This window comes from Tyto alba, unplaced genomic scaffold, assembly GCF_018691265.1.
Source record: "Tyto alba isolate M040663 unplaced genomic scaffold, T.alba_DEE_v4.0 Super-Scaffold_9, whole genome shotgun sequence".
NCBI lineage: Eukaryota > Metazoa > Chordata > Aves > Strigiformes > Tytonidae > Tyto > Tyto alba.
The window spans coordinates 26087028-26104228 of NW_024881330.1; the positions used below are offsets into that span (position 1 = coordinate 26087028).

At 40.3% G+C, this 17201-nt stretch overlaps 1 protein-coding gene across 4 annotated transcripts; it reads right to left on the minus strand.

Annotated features, from left to right (window-relative positions):
* Positions 1–1451: 1451 nt before the first annotated feature.
* Positions 1452–17063, minus strand: LOC104365728 (RING finger protein 151). Of its 4 annotated transcripts, none has more exons than XM_032987920.2 (7): positions 16949–17063; positions 12987–13102; positions 11815–12040; positions 10392–10531; positions 8432–8594; positions 7184–7304; positions 1452–6219 (listed from the first exon to the last, which is right to left on the minus strand). In XM_032987920.2, the coding sequence occupies exons 3-7, from the start codon at positions 12018–12020 to the stop codon at positions 5983–5985; spliced, it is 867 nt and encodes a 288-aa protein (XP_032843811.1). In that variant the 5' UTR covers positions 12021–12040; positions 12987–13102; positions 16949–17063; the 3' UTR covers positions 1452–5982. The 4 variants fall into 4 exon arrangements, with proteins under 4 accessions (XP_032843811.1, XP_032843812.1, XP_032843813.1 ...); XM_032987921.2 differs by lacking the exon at positions 16949–17063 and adding an exon at positions 16750–16913; XM_032987922.2 differs by lacking the exon at positions 12987–13102.
* Between the last annotated feature and the right edge of the window lie 138 nt (positions 17064–17201).

The window sequence follows — 17201 nt, forward strand, 5'->3', positions numbered from 1 at the left end:
AGGAGCAAAATGCTTGGGAGGAGCAAGGCAGAACAGGTGTGCAGGGCAGTACAGTTCTCCCTCCTCAGTTCCTGCGGCTGCGGACACGGAAAGGAGGCTGTGCTGAGAGAGGCCGCGCTTCTGGCTGGGGTGTGTAATACTGCCGTGGTTCAGCAAACGTCCCAGTTCACAGACAAGTGCAGACTTTGTGACTGGGATAAGGATGAGACAAGTTGTGTGTGCTTTTTTTTTTTTTTTTTTTTTTTTAATTTGGCTTCCACAATCTTTAGCAGCTCTGCAGTCATCATTATTCTGTACTGGCTGAATGCCAGATGCAGGTGGGTAGGTAGCAGCAGCTACACCGCTTAGCTGTAAGCTCTTGCACTGCTCTCCAGAGTTGAGGTGGGAGCTTTCGACCTTTTTTTTCTCCCTGCTGAGTAGCTCCTCCCCTCAGGGCAGAGACCATGTGCAGCAGATGCATGGAGTGCCCCCTGCCCAGGGAACCATCCCTGAAAACTAGAAGTAAACAACAGGAAGCAACTATAAATCCCAAATGTAAAGAAAAACGGAAACTCCTCGGCTGTGCCCGGATCCTGGCCAGATCTGGACACGCCTGAGTGAGGCATGCCAACCTACCAGCTATCTCCCGTGCATTCTGTATAGGTTTGTTTGTTAACCTGTACAAAAGCCGGGCCCCCTCACAGCACGGACGCAGACCCCACCTACGAGCGGACGCCCTGCATAGGGCTTCCCAATAGCTGGGACAGGCTCTGCGACCCTTCGCTGGGACGGGGCTCCCCAGCTGGTGCACGGGGCGGGGGGATGGTCAAGTAGGAGGGCAACTGGTGATGGATCTTTCTTAATCACTATAGCTGGCTTTATGTAGTAATGACTAGGTGCATTACCTTGCTTATTCTTTCTGCTGCTTTAAACTAAAGTAAAATAAGCCTTTTTATTTGGCTTGGTGTCTGTGTCCTTTGTGTTCACCCCGTCAATTGGCAAAACACGTGTTCATATCCCACAGGAGCTCTTGTAGGGGCTATGAAAAACCTGCATTAGGGATGAGATCTCTTCACGTGATGGGCAGTGGATTAATTTTTCCCTTCTTGCCAGTTTATTATCCCGCTGTCAGTGCAGGACTGGTGTCATACTCTTGTATCTAGGAGCTTTCAACATTTGCTAGCTTTTCACCTTCAAAAGGGCTGCTCATCCCAATCAGAAACTCCCCAGCTGGGATGCAGAAGAAAAATCCTTGAGAAGGGATAACCTTTCATCGAACGCCAGCGTTGTTTACTGTTGTATCCTCCCTTTTTGACAAACAGCCTCACCTACTCCGGTGCACCGACCCGCTAGTGTAGTCTATTCGTGACTTCCTGTACTGTGCAGCCAGCATAATGAAATTTTGCTATTTCATCTGATAAAGAGGGTACTCAAACTTTTGTAACAGAAAGAAGTGAACCAAACTCCACTGATTATGGTATAGACCCTTTATTAGTTCAGCTTTTGTACAAAGTGTACTTTAAAGAGATACAAATAGCATTCCCGTTTCTTTTACAGACTAGAGATTAAGATCTGTTAAGCACTGGTTTATCCTTCTTGTGTATATAAAGGTAGAAAATGTAAATAGATTCGGCAGTGAACCATAATGCTGGAAGACAGTTCAATGTTTATTTGTTAATAGAAAGTTGCATAGAATTGTAGGTCTTTATAAAGGCATCTATCTGTGTGGTAAAATCTCCCTGACCTACCCTACCTCATTCAACGAGCAATACAGGAGAAAGGCAAGGCTAGTACTGCTCCTTTTAAATACTGTCCAGCACTTCTGAGTAAAATGGCTGTAGAAAAGCACCATGCCAGAACCAGCCGAGAAGACAGCACCCGGAAAACTTGATTTGCAAGGCCCATTTCTAAAAATTTTAGGAACTGTTTGCCACCTGGGATCTATTAATACATTAAGCTTCTTAAAAACACCTAAGAACATTTGAGATAAAACCACGCGTGGCCAGTCAAAATATTTCACACTATTATGTATTTTGCTTGTGTAATACCATTCCCTTTTGTGTTGACAAGAAACTCTTGTAGATGCGTGCTACTAAATTAATTTATCTGAGAGTGTTAATCTAGTACTAGATTCATATTAACTAAAACCTGCCACCTTTATTAGAAGTACAGCAAAATTCTTTCTTGCCACTGCCACACCTGACGCAGATGCACGGTTCTCAGTTCCATGCCTTTTGTTGAAACTCATCTAGAACTATGGGAACCTCTCCCCAGAGTTACTGTTCCTGCTCTAAATAAAGCAATCCTAGCAGCAATGGTCCATGCTGGCCACACCAACAATTTTTTGCCTTGGAAGGAGTTCAGGAGAACAAGAAATGCAACTTTAATGCTGCCAGAAATGGAAGAAACTATTTTGTCTTCAATTTGACCTTTCAAGTGGAAAAGGTCAGTTTAAGGGAATTAGTTTACATGTATTTGTAACTGGCCTCCTGGCTTTTCAACATCAGTTTGTAAATGTTGATTTTCTTTCAAAGACAAACTTACCATTTGCTTTAAAATATTGATTGCTTCAAAGACCTCCTTAGTGTTACTCCTTTCCACCCAATCTAGTGTAGGACAAGGATTTGCTCAACTCCTAATTCCTTGTAGTCTCACGTACGTTACCTGACAGCTTGCTCCGAGTTTTGTTTCTGAATCTCCCAGGTTTGGTACTATTACATTCTGTACCCACTTAACTGTGGATAAAGATTTAATCTCCTTTTAATTCTAATGCTATGTTAATTGTAATGCCACAAGCTAGCAGCTCACGCTGGTGGCAGAGGCTGGTGCAGCTGCATCGTTGCTCTCGGGCTGAGGGAAGGGGGCAGGACCACACTTAATTCTTTCTCTCCCCTCTCCTGGCTCTGCACCCTTTGCTCTCCCTCTTCTAGCTGCAAAGTGCTATTAGAAACAACTAAAAATACAATTGTTTGCACGGTTACTGGTCCACTTGAGTAACAGTTCCACTTGCTCTCAGCACAGTTCCACTTGTGAGGAAATGGAACCGATTAAAGTGTGATTTAGTACGAGAATACTAATGCCAGTAACGCAGTGCTGGAGCCCTCCTGTAATGCACTTTTAGCCGTGTCTCTCATATAATCCTAAAATATGATCATGACTAGGGAAGTAGCATTTCCAACTGAATGCCTTCACTTACACCAAGTCTACTACAATGCTTGGACCCTTAATTTTTATAAAAAGGATATATGGACTATTTGAAAGAAAGAAAAAAAAAAAACCCTTGCTTCTGCCAGCTGCTATTAAGAGCTGTGTAATGCATGAGGTTGGAAAACTTAAAGTAGATAGATAGAATATCACCATAATGGGCTATTTAATTTCACCCTAGTTAATTGTAAGACAGGTAAAATGATGATACTTCAGCATACGCCACGCTGTGAGTGGTTCATTAGCAGAGGAAAATCTTAAATGCAGAACAGTTAGCACAGAGGAATGGGATTAAGCTTGAAGTTACTGGAGGGATCTGATGCTATTATGTGCCCATTGAAAATATCTCTGCAAGTGCTTCGTTGCTGCCAAAGGAAACCCAAGCTGACAGGTTATTCCAGCAGCAGGTGGGCCCGAAGTGTTGCCTAATTTCAACGCTTGAAGTTCGGACCTTCCAGAGGTGGCAACTAGAAGCTACAAAGGTTGTGCTTCACGCAGTTTCATGTCTGTCACTTAGCAGACCAAATGCTAAGTAAATATTAAATAAACCCTATTTCCTATACTAGAAGGAATTCAGTCATAAATAAGTGGGTGAAATTCCTAAAACAAACAAATGCAGACATCCCATTACGGAGAAAGCACCGAGCAACTATTAAGTTGCCTTTTTTCTGTGGTGAGAACAGCAAAGATTGGGTGATCTTTACTGCTCTTGAACTTGGGAAAGATGATCCAGCTCATCTGAGTTCTATAGGATTTTGAAGTCACTTTGTTCTTTTACATTAAGCAAAGTAGATAAAGTCACATCACAGAACCACACAGTTACAGTACACAGAAAAGCACTGATTGAGTCTAATAGCATGACATCTGGTGTTGCCAGGAAGCTTAAAAATTAGTGTTAATGCTGAAATAGTCTCACAGACCACAGACACTAACAACTTGCTTATTTAGAACACAAGATAATAAAAACATTCTTACTTTCTACCTACAGCTTTAATATGCACACACTGATGTATGTGACTCGACCACTGAATGTTTAGTGTGACTGAAGGTCTTCCCAAACTACAGCTACTGTTTTACTGTTTCAGATTGTTAAATTTGGCTGCTTATTAAGAGATGTGCTATGTCATGAGTTGGTGAGACAGCTATAGCAACCTAAATACTGTCAATGATTGTAATTTAATCTAGAATATAAGGACTGAAAACAAGTAAATATGTGGGCATAACTCTTCCTATGAATGTTTTCTTTTGGGAAAAAAAAAAAAAAAATCTTTTACAGAAGAGTTATTTCTGTCAGTTTTTAAATGCACAAGACCTGAATATGCGCACATCTGCTTCAGTGGTACTAAAGAAACAGCAAGTTAGAAAGATTTATTAATGCCTGAAATTAAGACAGCTCTGACAGCAAGTCTTCATAATGTAGCGCATGGGCTAAAGAAGGTTGCTGCCTCTCTCTTTGGTTATGCTGTTAGCCATAAAAACATTGCTCTGAGTGACAGCAAGGCATGCACAGTGATGTATTTGCTTTTTAAACTATAAAATTAGCTTATTCAGATTGTTGCACCTGCACACATTTTCCTGAAGGTTCAAAACTGATGAACCACATTCAGCAAAGAGGAGGCCAGGTTCTTCCCCAGTTACTCCACTGAAGAGCGGCAACGGACAAGATATGGCTTAGTTATACCACTGAAAACAACATGAACAGGCTGTGTGAGAAGTTGAAAGAAAAGTCTTCGAACTGTACAGATTTCTCATGCAGTCCTTATAGATAAATGCCCCCTTGATTCAGTATTTGTGGGTCTGTTAAAGAATCCTAGCTCTTACACAATTACAAACTTGAGTACTAATAAAGATGTCCAAAGTTCAAATGACTGTGCAAATATTCGTCTGTTGTGGATATTAATGTTCAAGTAGCCTTAAACCTGCCAAAAGAAAATTAAGGATTCTCTAGGTATTTACATATGCTTTAAAGATATTGAGTACCGAGTGGGCTGGTCTTAAGCTTAAAGGACCCTGTAGAAATAGTTGATACTTTCACATACAAAAGCTTCAGACTTTTAAATAAAATGCAGATCCCTTCCTGCAAGCTCCAAGTCACTCACACATCTATGTAAAAGGTTCCAGATGACTACTACCTTGGACTTTGGTATTAGTCTCCTAAGTGTGTAGCAACCTGGGAAATTAGAGAAGCTCTAACTAAAAGTCAACCTCACCTGAAGCTGTTACATAGTAGAATTACAATTTAAAGTGCTTTCTTTCCACCTTTGAAATAGACCTTCGACAGACTATAAACAAACAAAATCTATTAAATTCTATTAGTGACTTACTAATTCTATTACTGACTTTTCCCAAAATTAAGTACATCCCACGTGTCATTACTGATGATCATATTTTTTCTGTTTCAAAGATAAGCATAAACTAGACTTAAATGGATTATAATGGACTGGGAAGGAAACAACATTACAGTATCTCGGACTATAAAGGGCTCTAGCTTTCAGGCTTGAAAGACTCCTATAAATGATGCACTGAAGAGATAACAAATCAAGTCTCCTTCCCCCTTTTTATAAAAACCTTAGCTAAAAATGTATTTGCCAATTACTGGTTTTAATGCCTAGTTCCCCAAGAGAAAATTCACCCATTTGGTTTTATGCCCCAATAGGAAATAAAATCGTAACCTAGATTTTAAAAGAAAACAAATAAATCGGAAATGGTATAAAGTTAAACAATCATTCACAGAAAGTGGAAAAGTTTGCCAGATGGTCACAGAAATGAGAAGAAAATGCTTTTTGACCTTACTTCTGTTTAGATAACTGTAACCTCCCTAGGTTTCCGTTTTACACTCTCTAGTCGTGTCAGAGGGCGGAAATTTGTTGACTTTCTGCTTCCTTCTGTAGTAGTTAATCGACAGTCCTTCTGCAGCCCCCTCAGCAGCTCCATTAATTCCCGTTTTTCCAGCTCTGCCTGCTCCAGCTCCTGACGGTGCTGTCTCTCTGCAGCCATCAGAGAGCGAACATCTGACATCACTCGTGACATCTGACTCTGAAATGAAAATACAAATTTACTGCAAGAAGCAAATTCTTTGTTTTGTATGCAGTTGAATTGGCCGTGTAGGATGATGGATTATAAAGAATAAGAAACATTAAAATAATTTTTTGATAGTGGAACAAATGTAAACAATTAGAGAACCAATCCAGCATTCACCTTCTGAGACAGTCTTGTTTCAAAGATTCTAACACAGTTTTCCCAAAAGCATAAAACGTTTCTTATAAAGTTTCATAAGCAACAGTGGGTTTACCCAGTTGATGCTTACATTTTCTATTTTAAGACCCCAAACCAAAATAAGGTTTTGGTTACGTTCAGATACATTCTTCAAGGATTTGACATAAAATCCAGGAAAAACTAAAAATGTAAAGTATAAAGCACATCCATTACTTTGAGCTTTAAAACCCATTATTCTGTGGTATAATAAGATCTGGATGAATGAAAAGATAAGACGGCCTTGCTCATTACTTGATGAAGTTCACAGTGCAAGGTTCCAGCCTTTTGACCACAGCTGAAGCACAGTGTAAATACCACTGTCTGCAGCAAGGCTCTGTGTCAGCACTAGATTAAAACCCCTTTGGATAGCACAAGAAAGGGAGCTGGGTATTTAATTAAACCTGATGTGTGATGTATGCCCTATGTTTAGACACCAAAATGAGTTTCAGACTGATCTGCTGACATGTTATGTGCACACAGAACAATGCAGTCCCTGTACAGGGGTACCCAGGTTAGCTCCGGATGAATTCGAAGCAGATAAACCACACGAATACAGCATTCAGCCTGCTTCTCACCACAGCTGATTAGCCTGGCAAAACACGGTGCTAATAACTGTTTTGCTTCCCATACTTACTGTAATTCTCGTGTGTAGGAGACTACATTTACAAAGTAAGAGACTACTTCTTGGAAAAGCAAAAAGTTAGACTGTTAGGAAAAGAAACAAAAACAAACAAACTATATTTACCTTTAGTTCTTCAATTTCATTTTGCAGAATACTCTCTTTTTGGACCATATGTCTTCTCTGTGAATCTAACCTTGACTCCATCTCATGTTTTGCCTCCTCCACTCTGCAGATCATTTCTGACCTAAAAAGTTTATCTCTCCTTGTTAAGTCTCATAAGCATGGAAAAAAATGGTTTTCAAATTCCAGAAAGCCTTCTTGCAGCCAAACAGCCCGATCAGATTCCCATCGTACTCTACAGGACACCCCTCTAGAGGCATGATAGTACTATTTATTAATTTAAATAAAACTAGTATAAAAAAGTGCTTTGTGCCCAAGGGGCACTAAAGTGACCATGCACAGCCTACATAGAGGACAACCGTATCATATTTCTGAAGCAATTATATGTGCCCAAGAACATGACTTTAAATGCCTTTCACCCCTAGTATATGCTTGCTTGGTTTTACCAAACACATGCAGTCAACATAAAAAGTGTGAACACTACAGTATTGCTAAACATGTGATCTTACCACTTTTATGGTGGACACTAAATGATAATATGCAGTAAACTATTAAAACCTAATCATTCACACAGCTTCACAGCCAAAAACTAGCTGTTGCTACATTAACCTTCCGAGTTCAGAAACCGGGTAGCAGAATCCCTTGTGTCTCCATGCATTTAAACCAGTTTTGAGCCTGACTTCACAGCAATGTTCAAGAGCGCAAGACTTAGTGAGTGGAAAGACAGAAATGGGAAGGAGCGTGGGGAAAAAAAAAAAAAAAAAAAGAGTCCAACTGGAATACCATGGAAAGGGAAAGCTACAGAAACATATATAAGAGGAAAAAGACGATGGTAGTAACAAGTCATATTCACCAACTGTAATTAATCTGCCAGAATTTTAGTAAAATTGAAAAATAGATCCTCAGAGATTTAGTCTATCAGTCTATACCTGCCAAAATAATTAGAGATTTTTATCTTCTGGAACTGTAAAAATATAAACTAAATATAATTATTAAATAATGTGACTTGGGGTCTATAATGGGCCAATGGAAAAATGAAATTGCCAGCTTCAGTCCAGTTTTCTTAGGTATATAACAGCAAAAGGGTCAACACAGTAAGGATTTAAAGTCTATGCTAACACATAATAATACTCTGGCCCATTAGTATCAAGACTAACACATACCAAAATCCAGTGCCAGTATTTGAAGGGCTTTATGCAGTGATTTTAGGCTCAGACTAACACAAACATAAAAGCAACAGAGGATTTGTACCGAAGTAGTTCTAGCTCTGTTCTTAGCTCTGCCACACAATTATGCTGCGTGTCTTCTGCACTGAGAATGGTGTAACCACAACCATTGGGGCATTCGCGGCTCCGATATTCACACACTGCCAGGTGACCATCTAAGTTACGTCGCTCGATCTGAACTGTACAACCTGAACAGGGAACAGTAAGGTAAGCCAGTTGTTTACAACCAACAAAAGCATTTTAATTAATTCCAAATAAAAAACACTCAAGCAAGCAAGCTACAAAATCCTGAACTAAGCAGCTATCAATCTGTTAAAGCAATGAAAAAAGTGATTTCCTTAGAACATTAAATATGATAGTTATAACACACATAATTAGTAATAAAACACTTAAAAAAAATCTTACTAGGATATTTATCTATTAACTGAAAACAATGAAAAACTAAAAGTACGCATTTTCTGTAAAGTCTTCTACTGCTGGTCTGGTACTAAAGCAAAATGACAACACTGATGCCAAGCTGAGACTCCAGCAGCATGCCTGTGCTTCCACCATAGAGTGCAGTGAGTGGTGCACATGTATAAAAAAAAAAATTAGGTTAGCAAATTTAGGAAAAAAGGTCCAAAGAGATGTAGTAAAGAGAGATGTGGGCAAGATGGAATGTCACCTTGTTTTCCTGACAATTGGTTGGTCTTGTGTGTAACATACTAGATCACACAAATAAATGAAGACATTTATTTATGAACATTAAATAACTGATGCAAAACCAGAAACATATCCACAGAAATTCTAGGATACAAACTTTACAAACCTGTTGTGATTAAAAGTAAAATGTAGAGAACCAAAAATGAATACTATCTAAATTATTGCTACATTTAACTCTCTGAACGTGAAGTTTGTAGTCTTAATGTTTAATCTCTGAGGTGCTGTTTGCTGTAATACATACTTGCATTTAATTTGAAGATAAAAATTGATGTTAAGGAAACTGAAACAATGGAGTAAAGAAACTCGCCAACAAACCATACCAGAAAATTACAAAAGACAGCCCTCTAGAAGAGCTTCACTAATAAACATAATGACGTGTAACTGAGGTACTCAAAATACACTCCAATGTACTCTTGAGAAAGAGTTCAAGAGATGTAAGAGCCCTCATACCCTGAACACCAGACATCAGAGATAAGGTGTGGGAACTCTATTAATACTCCTGTTTCTGTAGAAAGTAAAACAGGTGAATCTGAAGCGTCTGCAGGAGTCACCTACTGCTGAGAAAAATTACAACTTCCAGTGGAGCAATTCTAGCACCTTAATCTTCTTATAATTAATTACAATGACAGACTTGACTGTGACCTTAGCATCATTAATTAGAAATTAACTTTGTCTAGGAACATACAACATTTAGAATAAAACTGACTGGGAAATTTGAGGAGTGTGTTCCTTTTTAGCAGTACGTTTCTTCCTCGGGAGGTGTAGGTTTGTTTTAAATAAAAACCTTAACATGAACACCACAATCCTAACCAGAATTTAGTTTGAAACAATTCTTACTTCCAAGATACGTTTTTATTAAAACCACAAGACAGAGCGAATGGCTGCACGTGCACCAGGCAACCAGCTGTTTTATAAATAACTTGTGATCCATAAGCATTCTGTAGGTGCTATTACATTGATTCAAACATCAAAACGAGCAGCTGAAATCGAAAGATGGACTCATAACTTGACAGAGAGCAAAATAAATGCACTAATGTATTTTAATAAATTTGATGTCCATCATACTCATTCATTTCGGCTAGTTGTTGGATAAGAGATTGTTGCTAAGGATTGTCATAAATCAGTAATACATTTTGTTCAATAACACTGCTGTAAAGAGTACATCATGCCCAAGTTTGAATTTCTGTTTGGAAATCTTGGCCATTATTGCCATTCTGTTGACAGAAAGATGACAAACACGCGTTCTGGACATAAAGGATTCAACTTCTTTGAATGTTACTCACCAGCATTGGAGCAAGGTATCTGACTGTATTCACACTCCCTTTCATGCCTGTCTATAGACTCCAGAGAACAAACCATTTCACAACCATACTCTCTGTTTTTGCAACGGAGCTGAAGACGGTTTAAATCATTTTTCATATATCTATGTGCAAAAAAAAAAAAAAAAAAGTTCTTCAATCTGGGAACATTATTGAAAAAATTATATTTTTCAACTTTTGGAAAAAGAAATTAAGATTCTAATCTCCTTTAGGAAAAAACTGTGAATAATCAGTTTAGGTTGGTTTTGGTTTTTTTTTTTTTTTTTTTTTTTTTTTCTTTTTTTAGAATTGAAGTGACCATACTTGAAAAGAACAGGCTTAAAAAACAATGTTAACAGAAAATTCCGTCTTCAAAATTAAGTGCAAATGAAAACCTTATTTTTGAATACGTATTTAACTGTGACCTTTCACTAGCTCAGCAGATATTACCAATAACAAATACTAGGGCTACTCATTCATCATTTAAGCTTTGTGTTTCTAAACATGCCGAACCAAAGTGACTACAGTGAGTACAGACAAAACAATCTATAAATTAAACTTTAGGGTTCTGTCTACATTATACTTTAACTTTCTAGACAGTAAAATCTTACTAGTGACAAAAATACTGGGAGTACTAATGGGGTTAATTTAACCTCTGTGGCTGAAGGTTTTAAGCACAATATAACTGTTAATCTGAGCAAGATTAGACAATGCAGGGGTTATACAGGAAGCAGTACCTACTGAAGAAACCGTGTGCTGGCAATAGCAGGAATTAATAGAACAAAAGAGAACAGAATAGAATAGTTCAGCTGGAAAGGACCGACAATGATCATCTAGTCCAACTGCCTGTCCGATTACGGAAGACACCTGTGAACACAGGCTGCTTTACATGACAAAGTAGCTCAGGACAAATATTCTTATGGCTAAAGACTTTTTAAAAAAAGGATTTGAAAATGGCAAGTTTGGTTCATATCTACAGGAATTATTCATGACAAACCCCACTACAGTATCTAGGTAAGACTGAAAAGAAAAACAAAAGGTAGACAGTGTTTAGTGACTTGTCAAGAGTTGCTTTGCCTGCTTTCTCTAAAACAGTATGGGAAAGTTTTGGTGCTGTAGAAGACATTCAGAATAATACCCAGACATATATCTAGAATCAGCATTCAAGATGTAAAAAGGTGGAGAACAAACTAAGTGTTCTTTCCATTTTGAGATCTTAATACCTTGAAAGCTAATAAATAGAAAATGCTAACGCACTCATTCAAGTGATTGGTTTCTGCCACAGGCGTACTGGATAAAGACAATGTGAGTGACAATAAATGACAAGAGAGGAAGCTGCGCAAGCAAAGCTGAGAAATCTGAAATTCACATAATTTCAACATACAGCAAGATATATATACAGGTATACCTGTAGAGAGGTCGTAGCAAAGATACGTCAATCATTTGTCTGTCTTCAGGGCAGTTACTGTGATGCACAAGCCACACGTGTATACACGCGGTACAAAAAGCGTGTTCACAAGGAGCCTGTAACGGATCTTCTAACACATCACGGCAGATGGAGCATAACAGCCCTTCATTAACGTAGCCAACGAAACGCTCGATATCATAACCCATGCTCTCCGCACGCTTTCAAGCTATGAAAACAACACAGAGAAATAGAATAGTCTTCATCCTGAATCTGTATGGCTAGAGCCACAAAAAGGCCCAGAAACAGTTCTAGAAACATGACAAACTTAACTCGAATAAAGAACTTCACAGGTGAGAATGCAAACACTTACGTACTTTGGAGACTTTAAGTGAGAATTTGAGGCTTGTACTGTTGGATGTCAGAATCCCAATTTTATATCAAGATTCTCTGAATTCTGAAAGCAAGGACTTTAACAGACAGTGGAGTCACGCTTGTCCTGATCTCTATTACTGAACATAGTTATAGCAGTCACTGTGAAACATATAGTTTCTATTTACTTGAACTCTACCTCAAGCAGAAACATCTTAGAAGTTCAAATATAAATGTTTGCTTTCCATTTTGATGCCTTTTATATAATGCCTGACAAAGTTACAAAACAGTGTCTTCACAGACAATAGCTTTCAGCTAGCAAATTCTGTATTTATGAGCTGCACATCACTTAATGTGCTACTTTCATACTGAAATAAAGAAAAAGGCTAAAGTTCTCTACTCATTGTAGACTTCCTCCAGAGGGAACAGCATGAAATCTCCACATGCCTAGAGAAATACTTAATATTCGTGAAGAAAAAGAAGCCAAAACTGCAGCTAACCCTGAAATCATGAGGAGCTACTGCCTTCTCCTACATGGTCTATTTTATAAGCCTGAGTAGCCTTTAAATGGACTTGAAAGCTTTGTGAAGAACTAACAGGCAATCTGCCTTCATCAATATCCTATCGTAAAAAGCGTACTAGAATTTGGTAAGATTCCACTGAACTCACTTAAAACAATGTTTTAGGCTTCACATTAATCCTTAACATACAAAATTACTTCTGTAACCCTACTGAGACTTGTGGAAGAGTTTTTCATCAGTTATGAGATTTTCTAAATAAAACAGAAAAGGAAGATATCCTACCTTTTTAGATTTTACTACATATATATATGTAGTTTGTCCAAATACTTCAGAAACAGATTTCTGATAAGTAAGACAGGTAATACTTCCTTCAGATTCTTTTCACTGCTTTATTATGCCTATGAGAAAAGTTAGAAAGAAAAATGCTCACAAGTGTTTCCTAAGTTACCGAGTCCTATGTCTAACCAGCCAGCTGCTGAATAGCTGCTGTCCTAACAGCCCATTCAAACAAAGCTTTCCAAAGCAAGCCACTGGAAAACCTACAACTCAAGAGATCTGGCTACATTAGGGAGGAAAAAAAAAATCATCAGTCTCTCTTTCAGTCATTACTGATGCCGATACTTATCACAAAACTGAACACCCTGCTGCCATTTAATTTGGAAGCCTTACAGTTTTGTTTGTAAGACTGAAGACAACAGCATTCAATATTACTGACAAGTAGCAACTGAAATCTGCTAAAATTATATTCCTTAAAAAGATGAAAGTTTCTTATCTAGCCTGGTTTTATCCAGGCATGATATGGAGTTCATTTCAAAAACAAAACTATCACAGTCAAGTTCATTGTCTTGACAAATAACATGGCTCTGATGCATAGCACAACAAGGTTGCTCACTTAAAACAAAAAATTTAAAAGGATGTCATCACTTAAATCCCTTAACTTGATATCTACCAATTGCAATATGACCTTCAAAGAGAACCTCAATCTTAATTAGAACTGCGTAGGAACAGTAAAGATCTCTAAAGACTGATGTCAAATTTTGCTCTAAAGGGAAAAAAGAACTTTGCAATTCCTCTTCATGAATACAACATAAATCTGAAATTTGGAAGATCTTATATATCTGAGTATCAAAGCATAGCTTCACTGATTATGAAAGTTGCTGGTGTTAAAAGTGTATTTGCTGAAAGTTTATAGACCGTGCAAGGAAGGCATGCGTAACACCAGCAAGCATGCACATTACCCAAACACAAAACACATCATCTGCTACACTGTCTTAATTTTCTGCTTTGTTTCTACTGGCATGTTTATCGCACAGCCGCCACCACTGTTTGCAGAGATGCTTGGGCTAGCTTGAGATCAGCTGGGACACCTACTAGCCGGGTGACCTGTGACAGCACTGCCACAGCAGCAGGGAGTGCAATCCATGCAGACTCCTGACAAGGACCCAGCTTCACAGGCTGCATTTAGCTCTGTGCTTCTGTGGCCATGCTGTCATCAACAACACTGGGAATCTAAATTTACAGGTATCTATTTACAGGGATATGCTATTCCTTCAGCCACAGGATGGACATTCTATGTCTGAAAAGAGTCTGCACAAGCAAACACCGTATTATGAGGAAAACCAATTCTTTTTACACTGTTGTGTCCTTGTGTTTTCTCACAGCTCTGCTGCAAAGACAGGAAATTCAGGACTTTGCTAGCTCAGCATGAACAAAATGAGCATTATGTTTGCAGAAACCCGTGATTGTAAGGACAACAAGACCCACAATGGAAAGTTTAAAAAAGTGGAGAACAATGCTAATTATCAGTAGCAGAATGTCAAGTCAAGTACTAAGTGCTCCTGACACTGATGAAAGCATTGAAACATATAGTATATTTACGCTGGAGGATTGTTAAAGAGCATATATACATTCTATAATTTGAATTGTGAGCGTAAAATTTTGATTTAGCTTGGTGGATCCCAGAGGATGCAGCTTTTAGAAAACTTTCATAGAGATACATCAACAAAACTGAGTATTTTTGCTGTCCTAGGGCATCTGCTCTATGGGAATTGTAGATGCTGTAAAGCTACACTTTGCAGACACATTGCTGACCCCTGAGCACTAAGTCTTCAAGACACTCTTTGGTGTATTTTAGCAGTCTGAAGTCTATCAGAATGCAGGAAAGAGTATTTTTATCAAGTGGGAAACAGAAACTTTATTTATGCTTGACAGAAAAATTAAGTGCAACAAATATATAAAGCCCAAAACAAAACCATAGTTCAAATGGAGTGGATAGGAACTTTGAGGCAAAAAATAGACTCAAGGGGGTTTCTGATGAGAGCTTGTTTTCAAGACTGTTTTTGGAGCAGCACCATCCCACAGTGTACCAAATTCCTCGTCTGAGTCTGAGCCCTATGACAACAGCTGTCATTGAAGTCCCAGACCTCTTCCAGTAGAAATTTCCAGACCTGAAGAACCAGAGATGTTTTATCTTCTGCCAACTTCAAGAGATGCACTTGCATCAAGAGATAAGCAGAGGGAGAGCATCAGATGAATGCCATGCACTCTAGCAGTACGATCACTTTACTCAGCACTTCCACCACAAAACGAAACCATTTTCAACTTCTGCTCTTCCCCAGAAATTTATCTTTTTGACTTGGCCTCAAAACCTCTTCTTCTATTTCTATCACAATTCACCGACTGTTACACTTCTTTTTTGTCTGCACCTAGAAACTACATTATTTATTACTGCCTTCCCCCCTCCACTAATATTTCCAAATCTTGCCTTGTCTTTGGTTTCTCTGGTCCAGAATTTTGCCCATCACCTGGCCACTACCAGTGACACTGTCCACAAGGATGTCTGGAACTTGTGGGTGCCAAATCTGGAAGGCAGAAAAAACACAAACTATTACATGCTATTTGCTTTCCATTATTTCACATACATTTTATTTCTCCCCATAGTATTTGACAAGCAAATATCTCCTTCAAACTTCACAGATACTAAGTCTATTTTTAGTAGCTGTCATCCCATGTTGTTTGCCCGACAGATGCACACCTAATACCAGCCTTGAGCTATGTACTGCACTGCCTTCAAACAGAGATTTGTGTGGATATAACAGCAGGCAGAATACAGATGGGATGTAGCTCCCAACAGTATAATCACATCACTTGCTGTGTGATGTATCATACTGGGTAACTGTCCGGTTTTAAGACTGAACTGGGGAAAAAGAAGTTTTAACTTTGACAGTTGTCCTACAGTAGCCCAAACCAATCTACCCAGGAAATAACATCCTAGTTTCCCTCTACTTCCTCTCTTGAATCAGTTAGAACATTCAGTTTAGCCCTTTCTTGAACTGGCTCAGACAAATAACCATATAGACAACTACTCACTGATTTGCCAGGCTAGATTTTCTCGTCGATGGCTGAGCAAAAGCTTCAGCGACCGTGGAAGTGGGGCAAGGCAGGGGATGAAAAACCATAGTCAGGGCAGAAAGGAAAGAAAGACAGCAGCAGTGTCTGTGGTTAACGCTGCTGTGGAGCTACTCCCTCAGCTCCCCAGACTGGTATGCTGGGGAGTCTCATGAACAGTCATGTAAGAGAAAGGGGAAAGAAAAGTAAAAAAATGAATGGAGAGCGATACCAGCTTACACCGATGTATGAGATATACAGGTAATTTAAGGCCCGTGCCCCCACCAGGAACTAAGAAACTAGAACTACTTTAGCAAAGAACATTTTTACAGAAGGCTCTGACTTGCTGTCCCGCTGCAAAACCTACTCGAAACAGCGCGATACGAGATGTGCATCCCACAGACCACCTTCTCGGCTGTGCAGCACTGAGGGGAGGCCGAGGACAGAAGCGCTCTGCTCAGAGGGCCGGTGCGGAGCGGGGCGCTCGGCCCAGGCAGGAGGAAGGCCTCCGGGTCCCGCCGGGGTCGGCGCCTCAGGATCGGCCAACGCTCTTGGCCACAGAGAACAAACGTGCCCTGGGAACACCCGGAGCAGCCCCGCAGCGCCCAGCGACCGCGCATAAGGGGACTCCGACCCCCCACCACGCACTCACTGTTACCTCCCCCCGCCGTGGGGATAGCGAAGCCGCCGCCAGCCCGGTACTGGCGCCGGGCCTGCCGCCGGCGAGCAGCCCTTGTCCAACGCTCAAGTCCCCGCGCAACGCCTCTCGCCCCGCGGCCCGGCTCCGCACGGTCATCCGCTTCGGTCCCGCGGCTGCCCCACAGCCAGCGGGCAGCCCACGCGCCCCACTCACTCACCTCTCCCTCCGCCGCCGCCTCTCCCCGCCGCCGCCCAGCTGTCGCGAAATCGAGGTGGCTTTTGCGGCCGCCCGCGCTTGACGGCCACGCGGCACGCCGCCGGCAACACCGGCCTCTCCGCCATACTGTGTGTGGCACCGACCCCGCCCGGCGCATGCGCCCTGCCCGACAGCGCCCGGAGCCGGCCCCGCCCAGCGGCATAACGCGCGCGCACAGTGGACATGGTGGCTCCTCCTCTCCCCACCCCCGCCAA